Source organism: Bombina bombina, chromosome 3 (genome assembly GCF_027579735.1).
Source record: "Bombina bombina isolate aBomBom1 chromosome 3, aBomBom1.pri, whole genome shotgun sequence".
NCBI lineage: Eukaryota > Metazoa > Chordata > Amphibia > Anura > Bombinatoridae > Bombina > Bombina bombina.
In genome coordinates this window covers 279250306-279273993 of record NC_069501.1, presented here as the reverse complement: position 1 = coordinate 279273993, position 23688 = coordinate 279250306, and the positions used below count along the sequence as shown (strand labels likewise).

The 23688-nt window shown below is 38.4% G+C and overlaps 1 protein-coding gene across 1 annotated transcript in view; it reads right to left on the bottom strand.

Annotated features, from left to right (window-relative positions):
• TEKT1 (tektin 1) overlaps positions 1 to 23688 on the bottom strand; it is a 70251-nt gene that overhangs the window by 33051 nt on the left and 13512 nt on the right. Inside the window, exons 4-6 of the mRNA XM_053704611.1 lie at positions 20614 to 20742; positions 14441 to 14584; positions 1389 to 1611 (exon numbers count right to left, since the gene is read on the bottom strand). Of these exons, the coding sequence (XP_053560586.1) occupies positions 1389 to 1611; positions 14441 to 14584; positions 20614 to 20742 (496 nt within the window). The remainder of the gene's footprint in view (positions 1 to 1388; positions 1612 to 14440; positions 14585 to 20613; positions 20743 to 23688) is intronic.

Genomic DNA, 23688 nt, shown 5'->3' with positions numbered 1-23688 from the left:
CAGAATTAAATTCAAAATTCTCACTCTGACCTACAAAGCCCTTACCAATGCAGCCCCCCTACCTGTCCTCACTCATCAACAAATATACTCCAGCCCGTCCCCTATGATCCAACAATGATCTACTCCTTGCCTCTTCTACCATCACCTCCTCCCATGCTAGACTACAGGACTTCTCTCGTGCGGCACCAACCCTCTGGAACACACTTCCTTGAGCTGTCAGACTTTCCCCCAACCTCTCCTTTTTAAAAAGCTCCCTAAAAACCTTCTTGTTCAGGGAAGCCTATCACTAAATCAGTAACTAATGAATTCCACTTGCCTAATAGTTGCCCTCATCTAACTCCACACTAACATCATTCCCACCTTTGCAGTCTCCACCTCCTGTTTCTCACCCTCCTACCCATTTAGATTGTAAGTTCCCACGGGAACAGGGCTCCCAATTCCCCCTGTATTTGTTTGTTAAATTTTGTCTGGTGTCTCATATTGTACTGTCCTTTTATCTTTGTTACCCATGGACAGCGCAGCGGAATCTTTTGGTGCTTTATAAATAAAGAATAATAATAATAATAATTAGCATATTGAAGGGCTGAAAGTATCTGGAGGTGACTGTAGAATTGTGAGTTGACTTATAGCTTTGACAGTAAGCATGAGTATTCTGAATTGGACTCTGCAGCATAGTGAGTCAGTGTCGGGCAGAGAGATGTTGACTGGGGAAACAAGCAGGCACATTTATAATGGACTGGAGTGGGATGAGTTGGCTACAATAATTGAGGCAAGATAAATGAGTGTGAATTAATCTATCAAGGGTGTCTTGGTGTAGAGACAGCATGTTCTAGATATATTACATAGAAGTGCAAGTGATTAAAGAACCATTAAATACAGAGATGCATAATCAACAAGTGCTTAAAATAAAGACAATGCAATAGCACTTACTCTGAATTTTAAATGAGTAGTAGATTTTTTCTTATAAAGTTCATTACATTACTTCAATTTGCCAGCCAAATTGAAGTAAATTGAATGTCAGCCAATCCCAGACTCATATACGTATACACTGTGAACTCTTGCATGTGCTCAATAGTATCTGGTGCCTCAAAAAGTATGCATATCAAAATAATGTCATCTCTTAAAACTGCATGCTCTATCTGAATCATGAAAGTTTAATTTTGACTTTAGTGTCCCTGTAATATATATCTAAGGAATGTGTAGCACTAAGATTCACTTCAACGCAGGAAACCTGAGATGAAGTTAATTACAGAGTTCCTCAACACAAGGATAAATTCCTAGTTTGGAGTTTTGGTATATGTTATTTACTGCAGGAGTGATAAGAAGAATGTTTTTAATATACTGAGCTGTAGGTAGTGTGAGAACTCTGCACATATTCCCATATATACCTTTGCAAGATGAACTTCCAGTTTATTTTTAGCATCCTTTGTCTCTTGCACATGATTTTTTAGGGCGAAGTTCACTGTGTCACACTGCTTGCTCAAGTCATCGGCTGTCTCAGACAAGATGCTGTCAATCAGTGATCTCAGTGCCACGGCACTGTTTCTCTGCTTCTCAGCTTTTACAATATTAGCATTGGTGAAATCTTCCCATTCTTTGGGGTTTACAGAGCTGAGAGAAAAAGCGAGAGAGATGTTAAAGCTTTAGTTTCTTTGCTAATAAACAATATCAAACCCAGTTTGCCATAGCATATACACGTAGCAGGTGGTTAGGGCATAGTATTTTTAAACAGATACTTATAAAGTTATTTTTATACAGAGGAAAATTCAGTATTTATTTTGTTTTCGGATGAAAAACAGTTAGAGGAAAGATGGTAGTTTAGGCCTCTCCAAATAGGCGAGTCTTTAAAGAAAGCCTGAAACTATACAAGGTTAGAGACAGTCTGATGGAGCAGAGTTCCAGAGGGTAGGAGTAACACATGAAAAGTCTTTAAGGTGAGAGAGTAGAAATAATAGGGGTGGAGAGAACAAGGTCAGAGGTTGATCAAAGAGGTAGGGGAGTATCTGAAGGTAAGTGAGGAACTTACAAGTTCTAAAGGTCCCTTTAAGCTATGTTTTGCAAAAGATGGGCATTAAAAAATGTTTTAAAAGCATTACTTTAGCAAAATGTGTGCTGTTTTGCAGGTTAGGGACATATGTTGTGAAAGTCTAACCTCTCTCATGACAGGTATATTTGTATTATCTCCTTTGCTGTAACTAACTAGAGATGGCAATGAATAACCTCAAGGACTGATCAAGCAATCACTGTTTAGAATGTTGTAGGCCAAGGTAAGAGTCCTAGAACATTCAGGATGCACTGCAGCCTTATTTAGGTCTGTGAAAAACCCCAGAGGAAATTACAGGAAAACACAACAAAATAAATAATAATGACAATAAATTGCAAAGTTTGGTTGTATGTTTTATTTTAACTATATTTCTCTTGTTAAGTATATCCAGTCCACGGATCATCCATTACTTATGGGATATTCTCCTTCCCAACAGGAAGTTGCAAGAGATCACCCATAGCAGAGTTGCTATATAGCTCCTCCCCTAACTGCCATATCCAGTCATTCTCTTGCAACTCTCAACATAGAAGGAGGTCCGCGAGAGGAGTGGTGTTTTATACTTAATTTATTTCTTCAATCAAAAGTTTGTTATTTTTAAATGGCACCGGAGTGTGCTGTTTTTCTCTCAGGCAGTATTTGGAAGAAGAATCTGCCTGCGTTTTTCTATGATCTTAGCAGAAGTAACTAAGATCCACTGGCTGTTTTCTCACACATTCTGAGGAGTGAGGTAAACTTCAGATGGGGGACAGCGTGCGGGTTTTCCTGCAAATGAGGTATGTGCAGTAAAATATTTTTCTAAGGAATGGAATTGACTAAGAAAATGCTGCTGTTACCAAATTAATGTAAGTAAAGCCTTAATGCAGTGAAAGCGACTGTTAGCAGGCTTATTAATGTATGTGCAGTAAAACAATTTTCTAAGGAATGGAATTGACTAAGAAAATGCTGCTGATACTGAAATAATCTAATTTAAGCCTTAATGCAGGGAAAGCAAGACAGGCTTATTAATAGAGATACATACTCTTTAAAAGAAGGTTGTTTTAAAAACGTTTGCTGGCATGTTTAATCGTTTTTTTTTTTTAGGTACATTGGTGATAAGGTTTATTGGGGCATAATTTTTCCACATGGCTGGCTTAATTTCTGCATAGCAACAGTTAACTGAGGTTTCCCTCTGTTGTAATATGAGTGGGAGGGATCTAATTTAGAGCTTTTTTGCACAGTTAAATTTACAAAATGAATCATCCAGATTCCCTCAGCAGTCCTTTGAATACTACAGGACATCTCTAAAGGGCTAAAAAGACTTCCAAAATCGTTTATAGGGAAGGTAATCCACAGCTCAGCTGTGGCAGTTTTGTTGTACCTGTTAAAAAAACGTCTATGTCGTTTTTTTGATCTGTTTTTTTGCATTAAGGGGTTAATCATCAATTTGCAAGTGGGTGCAATGCTCTGTGAACTTATTACATATACTGTAAAAATTTTGTTTGATTTACTGCCTTTTTACAAAATTTGTTTCTCTTAAAGGCACAGTAACGTTTTTTATATTTGCTTGTTAACTTGATTTAAAGTGTTTTCCAAGCTTACTAGTCTCATTATTAGTCTGTTGTAACATGTCTGACATAGAGGAAGCTCTGTGTTCATTATGTTTAAAAGCCATGGTGGAACCCCATTTTAGAATGTGTACCAGATGTACTGATTTCATGTTAAACAATAAAGATCATTTTTTGTCTTTAAAAACATTATCACCAGAGGATTCTGTCGAGGGGGAAGTTATGCCGACTAACTCTCCCCACGTGTCAGACCCTTTGACTCCCGCTTTAGGGACTCACGCTCAAATGGCGCCAAGTGGTTCAAGGGCGCCCATAGCGTTTATTTTATCAGAGGTTTCTGTCGAGGGGGAAGTTATGCCGTCTAACTCTCCCCACGTGTCAGACTCTTCGACTCCCGCTCCAGGGATTCACGCTCAAATGGCGCCTAGTACATCAGGGGCGCTTATAGCGTTTATTTTACAAGACATGGCAAAAGTTATGAATAATACTCTGGAAGCAGTATTAGTCAGACTACCTGAAATTAAAGGAAAGCGAGATAGCTCTGGGGATAGATACAGAGCATACAGATGCGTCAAGAACCATGTCTGTTACTGCCTCACTATATGCAGTGGGTCATATTTGTGATTCAGGGGAGATGATTTAACCTGATTCCGATATTTCTATATTTAAAATTTATGCTTAAGATCCTCCACTTGTTGCTCAGGGAGGTTTTAGCAGCTCTGAATGACTGGTTTACAATTACAGTGCTAGAAATTGTGTAGACTGAATAGATACTATACAGTGTCGGTGTGTACTGATGTTTCTTTCAATACCTAAAGAGGTTTACGGAAATTATTAATAAGGAATGGGATAGACCAGGTGTGCCGTTCTCTTCCCCTCCTATTTTTAGAAAACTGTTTCTAACAGATGCCACCACACGGGAACTTATGGCAGATGGTCCCTAAGGTGGAGAGAAGAGTTTCTACTCTAGCTAAGAGTATCACTAGCCCTGTCGAGGACAGTTGTGCTTTTTTAGAAAATGTTATTCAACAAGGTTTTATCCTGTAGCCCCTTGCATGCATTGCTTTTGTCACTGCTGCTGCGGTGTTCTGGTTTGAGTCTCTGGTTAAGGCTTTACAGGTAGCGACTCCATTGAATGAATACTTGACAAGCTTAGAGCACTTAAGCTAGCCAATTCCTTTTTTTCTGATGCCTTGTTTTCTTTTGACTAAACTAACGGCTAAGAATTCTGTTTTTACTATGCTGGCGCGCACAGCGCTAGGGCTTATATTATGGTCAGCTGTCGTGACTTTAATAAATATGCTACTTAACTCCCTTTCAAGGGGCAGACCCTATTCGGGCCTGGTTTGAAGGAGATTATTACTAATATCACTGGAGGAAAAGGTAATGCCCTTCCTCAGGAACAAAAAAGTCTAATTTTCTAAACTCCAAGACGGTCTGGTGCCAACCAGACCTGGAACAAAGATAAGCAGGCCAAGGAGCCTGCTGCTGCCTCCAAGACAGCAGGTAGAACGGCTCCCTATCCGGTAACGGACCCTGTAGGGGGCAGACTTTCACCTTTCATCTTTCGCCCAGGCGTGGACGTGAGAGAGAGGCCCAGGATCCCTGGGCATTGGAAATTATATTCCAGAGATATCTTCTGGATTTCAAAGCTTCCCCCAAAGAAGGGGAGATTTCACCTTTCACAATCATCTGCAAACCAGATAAAGAAAGAGGCATTCTTACACTGTGTACGAGACCCATCCAGTTCCAGGGGAGGAACAGGGATAGAGTTTTTACTCAAATCTGTTTGTGGTTCCCAAGGAGAGGGAAACTTCAAATCTATTTTGGATTTAAAGATCTTAAACAAATTCCTCAGAATTCCATCATTTAAGTTGGAAACTATTCGTACCATCTTAACTATGATCCAGGAGAGTCACTAGAGGGCTACAATGGATTTGAAGGATGCTTATCCTCACATTACGATGCAGAAAGATTACCATCGGTTTTTCAGGTTGCCTTTTTAAACAGGCATTACCAGTTTTGTAGTTCTTTCCTTTAGGGTTAAATACAGCCCCAAGAATCTTTATAGAGGTCCTTAGGCCGCGGGGCATAGAAGTGGCCCCTTATTTAGACGACATCCTGATACAGGCGTCAAACATCCAAGTTGCCAAGTCTCATACGGACGTAGTACTAGCATTTCTGAGATCGCATGGGTGGAAAAGTGAACAAGAAGAGTTCTCTATTCCCAATCTCAAGGGTTTCCCTCCTAGGGATTCTGATAGATTTTGTAGAAATGAAAATTTACCTGACGGAGTCCAGGTTGTCAAAGTTTCTAAATTTCTGTTGTGTTCTTCATTCCATCCGCGCCCTTTGGTGGCTCAGTATATGAATGTAATTGGCTTAATGGTAGCGGCAAGGGACATAATACTGTTTGCACGCCTTCATTTCAGACCGCTGCAACTATGCAGACTCAGTCAGAGGAACGGGGATTACACAGATTTGTTCTCCTGTTAAATCTGGACCAAGAGACCAGAGATTTTCTTCTCTGGGGACTATCTCGGGTCCATCTGTCCAAGGGTATGACTTTCCGCAGGTCAGATGGGACAATTGTTACAACAGATGCCAGCCTTTTAGGTTGGGATACAGTCTGGAACTCCCTGAAGGCTCAGGGATAGTGGACTCAGGAGGAGACCCTCCTTCTAAGGTATATTCTGGAACTGGGAGCGGTATTCCATGCTCTTCAGACTTGGCCTCAGTTAGCAACTCTGAGGTACATCATTTTTCAGTCGGACAATATCACGACTGTGGCTTACATCATCCATCAAGGGGGAACATAGTTTCCTAGCGATGTTAGCAGTCTTAAAATAATTCACTGGACAGAGTCTCTCTCTTGTCTGTCAGCTATCCATATCCCAGGTGTTGAGAACTGGGAGGCGGATTTTCTAAGTCGTCAGACTTTTCATCTGGAGGAGTGGGATTCCCTCCGGTGGTGTTTACACAAGATCAAGCAGGAGAGTGCTTTGGTGTTTTTGGCAGCGCCTGCGTGGCCACGCAGGACTTGGTATACAGATCTGGTGGACATGTCATCCTTCCACCACGGTCTCTGTTTCTGAGACAGGACCCTCTGCCTCAGGGTCTTTTCAACCATCTAAATATAACTAATCTGAGATGGACTGTCTGGAGACTGAACGCTTGATGTTATCAAAGCATGACTTCTCAGAGTCAGTCATTGATACCTTAATACAGGCATGAAATCCTGTCTCTAGGAAAATTAACATAGATATGGTGTAAATATCTTATTGTTATGAATCCAAGGGTTACTCATGGAGTAAATTCGGGATTCCAAGGATATTATCTTTTCTCCACGATGATTTTGAGAAAAGGGTTGTCAGCTAGTTCCTTAAAAGGACAGATTTCTACTCTGTCCTTTTGCACAAGCGTCTGGCAGGTATTCTAGATGTTCAGGCATTTGGTCAGGCTTTGGTTAGAACCAAGCCTGTGTTTAAAACTGTTGCTCCGCCATGGAGCTTAAACCTGGTTCTTAAGGTTCTTCAAGGAGTTCCGTTTGAACCTTTTTCATTCCATAGATATCAAACTTTTATCTTGGAAAGTTCCTTTTTGGTAGCTATTTCCTCGGCTCATAGAGTCTCCGAGTTATCTGCGTTACAATGTAATTCTCCTTATCTGGTCCTCCGTACGGATAAGGTGGTCCTGTGTACCAACCTGGGTTTTTACCTAAGGTGGTATCTAACAAGAATATCACTCAAGAAATTTTTGTTCCATTCTTGTACCCTTATCCTTCTTCAAAGAAGGAACGTCTATTACACAATTTGTACGTGGTTCGTCCTTTAAAGTTTTACTTACAATCTACTACAGATCTTCATCAAACATTCACCTCTCTGTCTTTTGGTTTTAAAAAAAAAAAAAAAAGCACAATTCATTTAGCTTAGGAGACTGCTGGACAGCAGCCTTCCTGAAGGGATTACAGCTCATTCTACTAGAGCTATGGTTTTCACTTGGGCCTTTTTAAAAATGAGGCTTCTGTTGAACAGATTTACAAGACGGAGTCTTGGTCTGCGTTTTATACTTTTTCAAATTTAACAAATTTGATTCTTTGCTTCTTCGGAGGCTATTTTTGGGAGAAAGGGTTTTTATAGGCAGCGGTAACTTCCGTTTAAGTACCTGCCTTGTCCCTCCCATCATCCGTGTACTTTAGCTTTGGTATTGGTATCCCATAAGTAATGGATGATCCGTGGACTGGATACACTTAACAAGAGAAAACATAATTTATACTTACCTGATAAATTTATTTCCCTTGTAGTGTATCCAGTCCACGGCCAGCCCTGTCCTTTTAAGGCAGGTATTTTTTTCATTTAAACTACAGTCACCACTGCACCCTATGGTTTTTCCTTTCTCTGCATGTTTTCGGTCGAATGACTGGATATGGCAGTTAGGGGAGGAGCTATATAGCAACTCTGCTATGGGTGATCTCTTGCAACTTCCTGTTGGGAAGGAGAATATCCCATAAGTAATGGATGATCCGTGGACTGGATACACTACAAGAGAAATAAATTTATCAGGTAAGTATAAATTATGTTTTAATTATGTTAGGTCCCTTTCAGCAGAAAGCATCTCAATATGAAGATCTATAATAAAACAGGGAATCCACTGACTGTGAACTGAAACATTATGGTATTTCTAAATTCCTCAGTCAGTTATTTCACTGTGTATTTTATCCTAGCTAGAGCTCACCAACAGGGTCAAGAAGCTTAGAGAAATCAGTTTTGCTGTATTTTTTATTGCAGTGGTTATAATTTTACCTTAAGGAAATGAAAATGGTGAATTCATTACTTTAGTTAAAAAAAACAAAAACAAACATAAAATATAAAAAACAAATTTCCATTTTGCGTAATTTTTGACCTTATAAATGTCACTTTAATCTCTATATATTTACATTAATAATGCATATTTAAAGGGATTAAAAAAAGTATGCAATTGTGTAGAAGCTACTGCTTTACCAATTCCCCCCCAATTCCAAGATTGGCATTTTCCGTCCTGTAGTTTACCCAGGGACTTATTAGTAAGTAGGTGAATTGGATATAAAAAAAAAAAAGTAAATGGTACCATATGATTCAGTTAGCAGACACAGAATCAGGTTTGCCAAATCTTGTTTACAAAATATAAGAACGCATAGGTTTACAATGTTGGTGTTAAAACAAAACCAATGTAAACTCAGGCACGTTTTTCCAGCTGCTTTGCTTAAAGGGATAGTATATTTGTATATATACTGCTTAGTTATGTGTAGTAAAACAACTTTGAAATACATTTTCATTGCTTATTGTGCACCTCTTTCGTGTACTTTAGCTCTGAAAATTGTAGATTTTCCAATTCTCAGATCTGGAAATGCAAACTGCAGATTTCTCAAGGCTATCCCTGCTACATATTGTTCATTAATTGTATTTGGACTAGAAAACAAATGCAAAACAATGCACTTTATACTAACATAATGACCATGGTCAGCCTTGTCTGCTGCAGATTCAATCCCGGATTAGCTCCTCCAAATAAGGCAAATGTTGGGTGAAGTTTAACAAACAAAAAATGTGAATTTGTTTGCAAAATGTTTAGACTAAGCTGGTATGTTATTCTTTAGCAACACAACAGACATGTCTTGCAATTAGGTGTCCCTTTTAAAGGACCTTTATTGAGTTAAAGGGACACTCAGGTTAAATTAAATTTTCATGATTCAGATACAGCATGTAATTTTAAACAACTTTCCAATTTACTTCCATTAAAAAAAATGTGCACAGTCTTTTATATTTACAATTTTTGAGTCACCAGATCCTACTGAGCATGTGCAAGAATTCACAGACTATACGTATATGCATTTGTGATTGGCTGATTGCTATCACATGGTACAAGAGGAGTGGAAATATACATAACTTCAAGCCGTCAACCTCAAATACGCTGGAATTCCGCAGCGTATTTGTGGCGAGGCTGATTCGCCTTAGTTATCAAAGGCTCGAGACCGGCAAAAGTAGAATTTTGTGACGTAAGCATCGATCCGCCGGACTCAGTCCGACACAGATCGATTCTTACGTCACTCCAGATGTTCCGCACACAAGTGCGGCACATTCTCACTACTTTTGCTAGCTATCAAAAAACTAGCAGGTACGCTCGGCACTTTTACGGCCCAGCGTACCTGGTTTTCAAAGCGCCAGCCTGGAGGCGGCGGATCCCATAGGAATCAATGGGAGTCTGACCATAGCGAAAGTACAAGTTCGCTGCTGACAGACATCCCATTGATTTCTATGGGAGCTGTCTAGACCTAACACCCTAACATGTACCCCGAGTCTAAACACCACTAATCTGACCCCCCCTACACCGCCGCAACTAAATAAAGTTATTACCCCCTAAACCGCCGCTCCCGGAGCCCACCGCAAGCTACTCTATACATATTAACCCCTAAACCGCCGCTCCCTGAACCCGCCGCAACCTATATTAAATGTATTAACCCCTATCCTGCCCCCCCTACACCGTCGCCACCTATAATAAATGTATTAACCCCTAATCTGCCCCCCCTACACCGTCGCCACCTATAATAAATTTATTAACCCCTATCCTGCCCCCCCTACACCGTCGCCACCTATAATAAATTTATTAACCCCTATCCTGCCCCCCACTACGCCGCCGCCACTGTAATAAAATTATTAACCCCTAAACCTAAGTCTAACCCTAACCCTAACGCCCCCTTAACTTAAATATTAATTAAATAAATCTAAATAAATTAACTCTTATTAACTAAATGAATCCTATTTAAAACTAAATACTTACCTTTAAAATAAACCCTAATATAGCTACAATATAAATAATAATTATATTATAGCTATCTTAGGATTTATATTTATTTTACAGGTAACTTTGTATTTATTTTAGCTAGTTAGAATAGTTATTAAATAGTTATTAACTATTTAATAACTACCTAGCTAAAAGAAATACAAAATTACCTGTAAAATAAATCCTAACCTAAGTTACAATTAAACCTAATACTACACTATCATTAAATTAACTAAATAAACTACCTACAAATAACTACAATTAAATACAATTACATAAACTAACTAAAGTACAAAAAATAAAAAAAGCTAAGTTACAAAAAATAAAAAATTAAGTTACAAACATGTTAAAAATATTACAACAATTTTAAGCTACTTACACCTAATCTAAGCCCCCTAATAAAATAACAAACCCCCCCAAAATAAAAAAAATCCCTACCCTATTCTAAATTAAATAAATTTCAAAGCTCTTTTACCTTACCAGCCCTTAAAAGGGCCATTTGTGGGGGCATGCCCCAAAAAGTTCAGCTCTTTTGCCTGTAAAAGAAAAATACAACCCCCCCCCAACATTAAAACCCACCACCCACATACCCCTAATCTAACCCAAACCCCCCTTACAAAAACCTAACACTAATCCCCTGAAGATCATCCTACCTTGAGTCGTCTTCACTCAGCCGAGCCACCGATGGAACTGAAGAGGACATCCGGAGCGGAAGAAGTTAATCCTCCAAGCGGCGCTGAAGAAATCTTCCATCCGATGAAGTCATCATCCAGGCGGCGCTGAAGAAGTCTTCGATCCAGCCGATGTCATCTTCAAAGAGGCGCTGAAGAGGTCTTCTATCCGGGCGAAGTCATCTTCCAAGCCGGGTCTTGAATCTTCCTTCCGCCGTCGCGGAACCACCTTCTTCACCGACGGACTACGACGAATGACGGCTCCTTTAAGGGACGTCATCCAAGATGGCGTCCCCTCAATTCCGATTGGCTGATAGGATTCTATCAGCCAATCAGAATTAAGGTAGGAAAAATCTGATTGGCTGATGGAATCAGCCAATCAGATTGAGCTCGCATTCTATTGGCTGTTCCGATCAGCCAATAGAATGCGAGCTCAATCTGATTGGCTGATTGGATCAGCCAATCGGATTGAACTTGAATCTGATTGGCTGATTCCATCAGCCAATCAGATTTTCCTACCTTAATTCCGATTGGCTGATAGAATCCTATCAGCCAATCGGAATTGAGGGGACGCCATCTTGGATGACGTCCCTTAAAGGAGCCGTCATTCGTCGTAGTCCGTTGGTGAAGAAGGTGGTTCCGCGTCGGCGGAAGGAAGATTCAAGACCCGGCTTGGAAGATGACTTCGCCCGGATAGAAGACCTCTTCAGCGCCTCTTTGAAGATGACATCGGCTGGATCGAAGATTTCTTCAGCGCCGCCTGGATGATGACTTCATCGGATGGAAGATTTCTTCAGCGCCGCTTGGAGGATTAACTTCTTCCGCTCCGGATGTCCTCTTCAGTTCCATCGGTGGCTCGGCTGAGTGAAGACGACTCAAGGTAGGATGATCTTCAGGGGATTAGTGTTAGGTTTTTGTAAGGGGGGTTTGGGTTAGATTAGGGGTATGTGGGTGGTGGGTTTTAATGTTGGGGGGGGGTTGTATTTTTCTTTTACAGGCAAAAGAGCTGAACTTTTTGGGGCATGCCCCCACAAATGGCCCTTTTAAGGGCTGGTAAGGTAAAAGAGCTTTGAAATTTATTTAATTTAGAATAGGGTAGGGATTTTTTTTATTTTGGGGGGGTTTGTTATTTTATTAGGGGGCTTAGATTAGGTGTAAGTAGCTTAAAATTGTTGTAATATTTTTAACATGTTTGTAACTTAATTTTTTATTTTTTGTAACTTAGCTTTTTTTATTTTTTGTACTTTAGTTAGTTTATGTAATTGTATTTAATTGTAGTTATTTGTAGGTAGTTTATTTAGTTAATTTAATGATAGTGTAGTATTAGGTTTAATTGTAACTTAAGTTAGAATTTATTTTACAGGTAATTTTGTATTTCTTTTAGCTAGGTAGTTATTAAATAGTTAATAACTATTTAATAACTATTCTAACTAGCTAAAATAAATACAAAGTTACCTGTAAAATAAATATAAATCCTAAGATAGCTATAATATAATTATTAATTACATTGTAGCTATCTTAGGGTTTATTTTACAGGTAAGTATTTATTTTTAAATAGGAATAATTTATTAAAGTATAGTGTAGTGTTAGGTGTAATTGTAACTTAGGTTAGGATTTATTTCACAGGTACATTTCTCTTTATTTTAGCTAGGTAAGCTATTAAATAGTTAATAACTATTTAATAGCTATTGTACATGGTTAAAATAAATTGAAAGGTACCTGTAAAATAAAAATAAATCCTAAGATAGCTAGAATATAATTATTATTTATATTGTATCTATATTAGGGTTTATTTTATAAGTAACTATTTAGTTTTAAATAGGATTAATTTAGTTAATAAGAGTTAATTTATTTAGATTTATTTAATTAATATTTAAGTTAGGGGGGCGTTATGGTTAGGGTTAGACTTAGGTTTAGGGGTTAATCATTTTATTACAGTGGCGGCGGCGTAGTGGGGGGCAGGATAGGGGTTAATAAATTTATTATAGGTGGCGACGGTGTAGGGGGGGCAGGATAGGGGTTAATAGGTTTAATATAGGTTGCGGCGGTTTCATGGAGCGGCGGTTTAGGGGTTAAACTATTTATTTAGTTGCGGAGAGGTGCGGGATCAGCAGGATAGGGGTTAATAATTTTATAATAGAGGGCGACGGTATAGGGGGGGCAGGATAGGGGTTACTAGGTATAATGTAGGTGGCAGCGGTGTCCGGGAGCGGCGGTTTAGGGGTTAATACATTTATAAGACTTGCGGCAGGGTCTAGGAGCGGCGGTTTAGGGGTTAGTAACTTTATTTAGTTGCGGGGGGCTCCGGGGGCGCCGGTATAGGGGGTAGAACAGTGTAGTTTAGTGTGAGTGCTTAGTGACAGGCTAGCAATAAAGCTGGGAAAAAGCCGAAGGGAAGCGAGATCGGATGAGTGATAACTGTCACAGTCCGCTGCTCATCGCCCCGCGGCTTTTTGACAGCTTTATTTGATAACTTAGGCGTATTTTTTAAGGTCCGCGGCGGCGAAGGTAGGCGAGCTTAGGCGGACGTATTGGGCCGGCGAAGCCAGAAAAGTAGACGGCTTGATAACTACCCCCCTAAGTGCTATTGCATTGTCTTGCTATCTTGCATTTGATGATTATGCAAATCTAATGTTTTGACTGGTCCTTTAAAGGGACATAAAACAGTATGAACTAACATACATAAACAAGTTTCTAAAAATATAATGCAGCCAAAGCTTACATGCAAAATAGTTTCTGTTTTAACCCCCATTAATTCAGGCATAGTTTTGTTTGCAGCAAGCTGGGGCATTTCCATATATGAAAGGTGCTTTCCAGGCCATAGCTTCAATGCACAAGTGCACGGTAGGGGGCAGAGTCATATAACACCTGACTAAAGCAATGCACAGTATAACGCTGAAGCTTTCACAAAGCATGTGACATTATCCCCATGGAAACGAGCAAGCCTCTTGGTAACAAACAATAGCAGTATCTGATGTCCCTCCTCAACCCACCTTGCTTGCATAAGTAATTATCCTCATGTGCACAATGTGTTATATGATACCACAAGATTTGTAGTAGGACACTGATAAGGGGTGTGGAGCAGGCTACACTTGGCAACACTAAAGTGTAAGTAATTTTGCAGATTTTTGGAAATTTTATTAAAGTACTTATACATTTTGTTCGACTTTTTTTTCAACACACTGTTTTGCCTCAGTTGACCCTTTTATAATATGCACATAACTCAAAATGTTTTATGGCACTTTAACACATACAGTCCAAACACAGAGAGAGACAATGTTTAATTATTACAAACATGGTTCAAAGTCTAAAGAGCCAAAAATGGAATCAGAATACACATCCGGCATAACGTTAAATGCTCTTACTTTGACTGGATCTTCACAGAATTGGAGGCATATCTGATGTCAGGAGTGTTGTTTGTTAGGGTGCTGCAGTAGTTGTCTATTTCTAAGGCTTGAAATTTATCTTGTATATCCTTTTCTAGGGAGTATTTAGCTGACCGGTTCAATCTGTAAATATTAGAAACAAGATTACACAGATTACACACAGGCATACGTTTGTAGCATGATTTCAGAAATGTTTATTGGGACACTAAACTAAAGGTTTATAATGTGTTCAGTGAAATTCAGATCATGCTTAGTGAGATACTTGTCACTATATCACCATAAGGAATGTCAGAGTCACTGCCATAGCTGTCTGGGGTCCTTAAGGACTGCGGCTTCTGTAGCGCTGAGCCCATAGTAGGCTTTGCACCATTTTTTTAACTTTAAGATTGACCTGGAAGCCACAGAAAGTTATGAAACAATGCAAGTTGGATGTGTTTTAGGTAGCAGGAAACAGCTTTGTGAAGAAACATTTTCTGATGCTCTAAATACAATTTTTATGTTTTTATTTGAGGCAATATCTATATATTGGATCATATACCTAGACAAGACTCACCAGACTACCATCCTGGCCCTGTTTATCTTGTGCCCAATTACTAATAATAGGAGGCATGCGGGGGGGGGGGTCACATTTTGTAAGATTCAAGCCTGCTTAGTATGGATGAATGTGATATAGGTTTGTAGCACAGTATCAAATGAGAATACTATTACTTGGTAAACCCATATAGATATATGTGCAGTTAATCTAAGATTAATGATTCCCTGCATAAAATACACACTATAGTATAATCTGCAATATTAGGAATAATATCAAAATAAATCTTGGAATAAACAGGCTTGTAAAATATAAGAGGTTATGGAATAGGTGAAACTTTCCAAATGAATAAGTAAGGAGTAATTAATAATTGAATGCGTAATATGAAGAAATTGAATACACAGCAAGTAAGTCTTATCCAAGGTAATTTAGATAGAATCACATAATGGAGAAATTCAGCAAATAAGGTTATAATGCAAACGAGGTATTGTACCTTGCAAACTGTGAGTGCGGTAGGTAGTGACAAACACTTTCGGGTTCTGTACGCTGCGAGTGCAGCAGGAGTTGAGACACGCTGAAGCCGGCTGACTGACAGCGTGTGACGTCACGATTCTCCGGTGCAGCCGAAAACAAGATAATGTTAATGAAACGGAACAGATAAGTTATAACTGTTTAGAACTTCAATAACCGGTTATTCTTAATGGGAGCCACAAGGTTGTTTAAAATAACATATGAGCGCATAAGATGGTTCAGGTAGCGTAAGTCCACAAATAACAGACAGTCTTGAATAAATGTAAGTACTTGCCCAAACTTAGATTTCCAATATTGAAGAAGTTGTAACAGGCTGGAATACACTGGGAGATTTGTAGTAAAATGTTCTTGAAAGATATAACTCCAGTTGTAGATGAGATAAGATTCAATTTAGAAACTTACAGAGAACTGAGAGGCTCAGTGTTACTCTGAGGAGAATAACAAAATACTAAGCAAGGTGTGCTTAGTGATCAGGTGTTTTATGGGAGTGAGTAGGTTATGATTGGTTGATCTCTAATTAAGGAAACAGTGCACCCTAAACCCTGACATGACTCCCCCCTCAAACAAGCTGATCCTCAGCTTGAAGTCTGGGGCGATCTGGATATCTCCTGTGAAATTGGGTAACAAGTCGAGGTGCATTAAGATTAGATGCGGGTTCCCAGGTGTCATCATCCTCTGAATATCCCTTCCACCTAATTAAATATTCCAGAATTCCCTTGGAAAACCTTGAATCGAGTACTTCTTTCACCTCATAGACTTCTGAGTCTTGGATGGAACTGGTCGGCAGTAATTGGGGTGTATTGTTTCTCGTAGGAACGTATGGTTTGAGGAGGGAAACATGGAAAGTTGGATGTATTCTCATAGATGATGGTAAATCTAAAGTAACTGCGTTCTGATTTATTACCCTAGTAATGGGGAAAGGTCCGCAGAATTTTTGCGTCATTTTTCTACTCGGGAGATGTAGCTTTAGGTTTTTCGTTGACAACCATACCTGGTCTCCAATTTGGTATGAAGGTGGTTGTCTGTGCCGCAAATCATAATAGTGCTTTTGGGAGTTCTGAGCTTTTGAAATGTTTTCTTTGATAACCCGAAAATTGTCTAGGAGTGCATTATTCCATTCATCAACCAGAGGAGAATTGGAAGGAGTAGTACTAACTGAAGTGATGGTTGGATGGTACCCATAATTTGCAAAGAACGGAGATAATTTTGTGGATGAGTTGGTTAGGTTATTGTAGGAAAATTCAGCGAAGGGTAGGTATGTTATCCAGTTGTCTTGCTGATAGGAACAGAAACATCGTAAGTACTCATCTAACCATTGGTTGATTCTTTCAACCTGTCCGTTTGCTTGTGGATGGAATGCAGTTGTGTATTGATGAGTTATGTTAAGAGATTGACAGAGACTTTTCCAAAATTTAGATGTGAACTGATATCCCCTGTCAGATATCAGAACTGTTGGTACTCCATGAAGCCGAATCACATGTTGTATGAATAGTTTAGCTGTTTCCGCTGAAGTGGGAAGTTTATGAAATGGGATAAAATGCGACATTTTGGTGAAACTGTCAACAACTACCATGATAGTGGTATAATTTTTTGATGGAGGTAGATCCACAATAAAGTCAACTCCTACTTGTTTCCAGGGTCTGTCAGAAGTTGGAATGGATATTAAAAGCCCGTACGGTAATTTCCGCTCTGTTTTGCATACTTGACAAGTAACACAACTCTTTATGTAACTTGAGACAGTTTCCCTCAATTGAGGCCACCAATATGTCCTTGTTATAAGTTCGATGGTGCGTGATTCCCCTGGATGACCAGCTAAGGGTGAATCATGGTGGTGTTGTAGGATTTGATGTCTCAAATCTTTAGGAATATAGATCATATTCTTGTAGTAGTATAATCCGTCTTTCAGTTCCAAAGGAACCTTAGTGTCAGTGGGTGAATTTTTCGAAGAGTTCTTTATATCAGTAAGAAAGTCTGAAGTTAATCCGATGAAGCGTTCAGAAGGAATTATAGATCTAGGATTTTCATTAGGAATAGGTTCGGATAATTGTCGAGAGAGTGCATCCGCTTTTCCATTTTTGTTTGCAGGGCGGTATAGGATTTGGAAGTCGAATCTTGCAAAGTAAAGACTCCACCGTACCTGTCTAGCTGATAGAGTTTTGTTATTTTGCAGGTATTGGATATTTTTGTGGTCCGTGTAAATTATGAAGGGCATTTTTGCACCTTCTAGTAAGTGTCTCCAGAATTCTAACGATTTGCGGATGGCGAGTAATTCTTTGTCTCCTATTGCGTAATTCCTCTCTGCTGATGTCATACTTTTTGAGAAATAGGAGATTGGATGTAAAGGATCTTTGGATGTTTTCTGTTGTGAAAGTACTGCACCAATCGCAAAGTCTGAGGAATCAACTTCCAGTACATATTGTAAATCAACATTCGGAAATTTAAGTATGGGTGCTTCTGTGAAAGTTTGTTTCAGGAAGTCAAATACTTTGGAATGAGTTTGATTCCAATGGAATTGTTGAGTTGAACCAGTAAGTTGTGTGAGTGGTCTCACTATTGAAGAAAAATTCTTTATAAATTTTCTGTAATAATTGGCAAACCCTAAGAACCTTTGGAGAGACTTTTTGTCTTTAGGAGTTGGCCAATTTTTCACTGAATCAACCTTCTCGGTTTGCATTTGGATACCGTCAGGAGATATAGTGTAGCCTAAGAATGAGATAGTGGTATTGTGGAATGAACACTTTTCTAATTTGGCATATAGTTTATGAGTTTGTAAACGAGCTAATACCCAACGGACATGTTTTATATGTTCTGACAAGTTGTTGGAGTAGATTAAGATGTCGTCTAAGTATACTACTAGACATATGTCTAATAAATCCCGGAAAATATCATTAATGAAGTGTTGGAACGTTGCGGGTTATGTAAGATTCAAGCCTGCTTAGTATGGATGAATGTGATATAGGTTTGTAGCACAGTATCAAATGAGAATACTATTACTTGGTAAACCCATATAGATATATGTGCAGTTAATCTAAGATTAATGATTCCCTGCATAAAATACACACTATAGTATAATCTGCAATATTAGGAATAATATCAAAATAAATCTTGGAATAAACAGGCTTGTAAAATATAAGAGGTTATGGAATAGGTGAAACTTTCCAAATGAATAAGTAAGGAGTAATTAATAATTGAATGCGTAATATGAAGAAATTGAATACACAGCAAGTAAGTCTTATCCAAGGTAATTTAGATAGAATCACATAATGGAGAAATTCAGCAAATAAGGTTATAATGCAAACGAGGTATTGTACCTTGCAAACTGTGAGTGCGGTAGGTAGTGACAAACACTTCCGGGTTCTGTACGCTGCGAGTGCAGCAGGAGTTGAGACACGCTGAAGCCGGCTGACTGACAGCGTGTGACGTCACGATTCTCCGGTGCAGCCGAAAACAAGATAATGTTAATGAAACGGAACAGATAAGTTATAACTGTTTAGAACTTCAATAACCGGTTATTCTTAATGGGAGCCACAAGGTTGTTTAAAATAACATATGAGCGCATAAGATGGTTCAGGTAGCGTAAGTCCACAAATAACAGACAGTCTTGAATAAATGTAAGTACTTGCCCAAACTTAGATTTCCAATATTGAAGAAGTTGTAACAGGCTGGAATACACTGGGAGATTTGTAGTAAAATGTTCTTGAAAGATATAACTCCAGTTGTAGATGAGATAAGATTCAATTTAGAAACTTACAGAGAACTGAGAGGCTCAGTGTTACTCTGAGGAGAATAACAAAATACTAAGCAAGGTGTGCTTAGTGATCAGGTGTTTTATGGGAGTGAGTAGGTTATGATTGGTTGATCTCTAATTAAGGAAACAGTGCACCCTAAACCCTGACACATTTATATAGCGAGGAGCCTGGTTCTGTTCTACACTAATTTGAGGCTAAGTATTGAATAGTGATATTGTCAGGGAAGTCTGGGATGGAAAAATTCAGGGCAGAGATTCATTGTTATGATGACATTCATAAAATTCTCATTATAATCATATATCTCCATGTATTATAATTATTCAAGTATTAGTGTATTGTAGTATTTCATTAATTTTTGTAATGTTCTAGTTTTAACTTGTGACAAAATGTCTTCATTACACAAGTATCTGAATTTAACACCTGCTTACTCATGAGATATGGGAGTCTATGATGGTTCCAGGTTGTTGTTGCTCTGCTTGCCTATAAAGCATAAAGGCCCGGATGGCAGACTTTTGAGTTATAAAACGTTACCAGCCATGGAAATTATTCAGGAACGTTAATTTAAACAATAGTAGATTCATCTTAATTTTGGTATATATTTTTCTAATGGGAAGACCCGGTATAAAATACTAACTAGTTGGGGTACATAAAGAAACAAAAGGTAGAGGAATAAAATATATTTTTTTAATTATATAAAGTGGCAAATTAAAAATATTACACCAGTTTAAATAGGAATGACACATTCTATAGGAACGTTTCCAAACCTTTTCATTTACCATCAGTGTAATAGATTATCAATATAATGAGTTGCCCAGGTGGCAATATAATATACATATAGGTAAATGCTCTTTTTTGTTTGTTTGTTGTTTTTTTTTGTTTTTTTACATATATGGTGTAATGTTATGTTTATTTCACTCCACAAGATGGCAGTATTACTTTCTGTAGATGCTATTGTTGAAAAATGTGATTGGTCATACTAAACTATTTTAATTTGGAACGTAGACTATTAGAGATAGCATGATCATGGTTGGTCTGAAATTATATGTCCCTTTAATAAAGTAGATTGTTTTAAAAGAAACATTTGTGCTATCACAGACTGTGTTTTTTCTAAACATATAGACATCATTTGCACCAACCATTTAAATGTGGAATTACTTTGTTGTGCTAAGAGAGTAGTATGGCTCTTATCAAACTTATCAAGGAATAGTTCTGCTCAGTACTCTCCATACTTCTTACAGACCAGGAACAAAAGAAATAAAGCCCTACAGAAAACTCTGTCTAGCAATCATATACTGATATTGCATACACTTGTTATATACTCTTGATATCACACAGCTCACCTGATCTGCTCAATGGTTTGTTCTAAAGTACGCTGGAGCAATGCCATCACTCCTTGAATTACTTCTACTTCCTTAATGAGTTCCCTTTCCACCTCATCGTGCACGAGGTCGATCCCCACTCTCTTCTCCCTGTAAACCAGATCATACTGTTATATTGGAAAATGTGCACAGAAATAACCAATATTTGGCCTGCTTATGGAGGGCTCACGCTTCTAGATGTGAAATATTTTTATTTTTGTCAGCAAAACAATGTTCTTGTGCTATTAATCATTGCAAATTACCTTCTATAGTTCTTACGAGATAGTGTTTAGTAGCCTCAGAATTCTACCACATGCTTTTTAATTACAATACATATGTAACTGCAATGACAAGTGGAAATTACATGCAGGGCAAGTAATAGAAGGGTGTGCCTAATAATTTATCTAATTTGGTTAAGAGTACTTCTCCATTTCATTTGCAGCTTATGATTTTACATTCAGTAACTCTGCAAGTCTATTTCTGCACTGCCCCACTCGTGGGGCAGGCAGAAATAGCGCAATCTCGACACATTTAGAGAGATTGCGGCAGAGAGAGGCCCAGGACAGCAGCATCCTACAGGGTACTGTGCTAGTCCTTAAAGGGACAGTACACTGTAAAATTGTTTTTCCATAAATGTATTTTAAATGACTTGTTATATCAACTGCAGAGTATAAAATATTTGAGAAATTGCATTTTCGGGGTTATTTGTGTATATGAAGTAGCTGGTTTTGTGCTTTGAAACCACAGCCTAATACAATGGGTTGAGCTTCAGGTAATATCAGATCTCATTATGTTACCACTTTTATGTACACAGACTTGCTTCCTTATCTTATATTTGTCTGGAACACCAAAGCTCAATACATAGAGAGAACAATGGAAAATTATAATTTTATTACTTAACTATCATGCCCCCCACTGAGGGTGTAATCTCTTCTGCTGGCTGTGTTTGCTTAGGCTTGTCAATAGCGTATACGCCAGTATCAAAACTTTCAATATAGGTTGGGAAACCACAAGCTAAATCAGCTATTTCAAATGCTGAAATAGGAGTAAAGGAGCCACTTGTAACCAATTTAATGCACTCTAGCAGGTAAAAAGGATAATTGGGAATAATTTAAAGGGGAGAAAGTTTTTGGGTGAACTGTCCCTTTAAGGGCTTAACGACCGGTTGTTAAGGGGTTAAGCAGGTTGAGATTTTTTTTTTTTTTTAAAGAGTTTTATTGAGACTTGAAAAGTTGTACAATACAAAAGAAAATGATGTACAGTGTAGATATATGTTACAGCAATAAACCAATTATTTATCAATTACAGTAATGGTTTCATATGTTGCTTATATTGCCATTCTCGTAAGCTGGAAACCTGAAGGGCAACAAGTTGAGGATCTAGTAAAATAAGACCATTGTCCACAAAATTGTCTCTGCTCTTTAATTTTCTCTAATGTAATAATGTATCAACACTTATCTTTTAGAGGTCATTAAAGTTTGAGTGTTGTTTGATAAACTTCAAAGCTTCAAAGCTGAGCAAGAAACTGTGGTTTGAGTGTTATTTGATAAATATGTAAATACAATTGTATCAATTGGATTCGGATGAAGAAAAGAGGGAACATTCAGGGGTGGAGTTGATGTAAGCGAAGATAGAGATCAAGATTTTGGTAGAAAGGGAAAAAGAGTGTTAGTGAAAGGAAAAAAAGGAGGGGGTGAGGTGTAGCAGAGGGCTGGAGTATGTAAGGAATTTTGTGTTTTAATCAAGTTTCCAACATCTCATGGGTTTCTTTTTTGCCATCCCGCATGTAGTGGAATCTTTCCATTTGTAGTTGTCTTTCTGTTTGGGCTTACCGTTCATCGATGGAGGGAATGGCTATAGATTTCCAGTGTTTTAGCACTGTTAAGCACAATAATTTTTTTTGTTTTGCGTCAATTGTATGAAGTTCTAACAACTAAGCAGTACATTTTTAAAGGGACATAAAACACTAAGGAACAGATTACAAGTGGAGCACTAAATATCGTTTTTGTGAAATCAAGTTGACAGCAATGTGAACGCGACCTTGCATATATGCACATATTAACACATAAATAAATATGCAAATAAGAATATACATATATATTTCCTAGGAACACACAGTTCATAGCCTGTAAAGTAGTGAAGTTTTTTTCTAACAACCCCACACCCGCCATATATAACCCCGAAAAACTGCGTGGTGCAAGGCAGTAATGTAATAAAATACACACCACTGTATTTTGGGGGCATTTGGGGCACATTTATAAAATCAACCAGAGATCTGATCTCTTAGTAATTTTGTAAGCTCTAATTGCTACCGCGAGCTTGCAGTAGCAATAACCAGCCACTTGTAATGGCTGATTATTGTGCGCCTGCAAACGGGCAAATTTGGCCGTTTGCGGGCGCGCGATAAATTAGCACTCCACTTGTAATCTAGCCCTAAATAAATGATAGACATAAATATATTTTCAAAGCAAGGATTAGCCAAGGAATAATATGCACATATATGTTTTATTTTAATTATATTGTTTAAAGGGACATAAATGTATGTGTTAAAGACCTGCAAAAGTGTTAAACACATAATTAAAGGCAGCTCCTGTGCAGCAATATAAATGTACTACTAGTGAACCAATTCTTCAGTGATAAACATGGCTTGTGATTGGTGGCTACGTGCATATGCCTCTTGTCATTGGCTCAGCTACAGCCCAACAGTGTACTATCTTGCAACAGTAAAACATATAGGGCCACATTACAAGTGGAGCGGTATTTAATGCTGGGTGTTTTTTCCCACTTTTCTTGCTCCATTGACTTCTGTGGGGGAATAACGCAGTTGCTATATTCTGACTTTGGCTTATTGAGCGCTCTGGGTTATCGCTCACGCAAAAACTTTTTAATTTCAACTTGTAATACACGTGCTACCCAACTCACGCCAAAAAGCTTACTTTTAGCGCAGTTAAAGAAGGAGCGGGAGCAATAAATAGCGCTCTACTTGTAATCTAGCCTTTAATGGACACACCACCAGGCTGATTTTACTGACCACCTGAGTGTACTGTACTTTTTAAA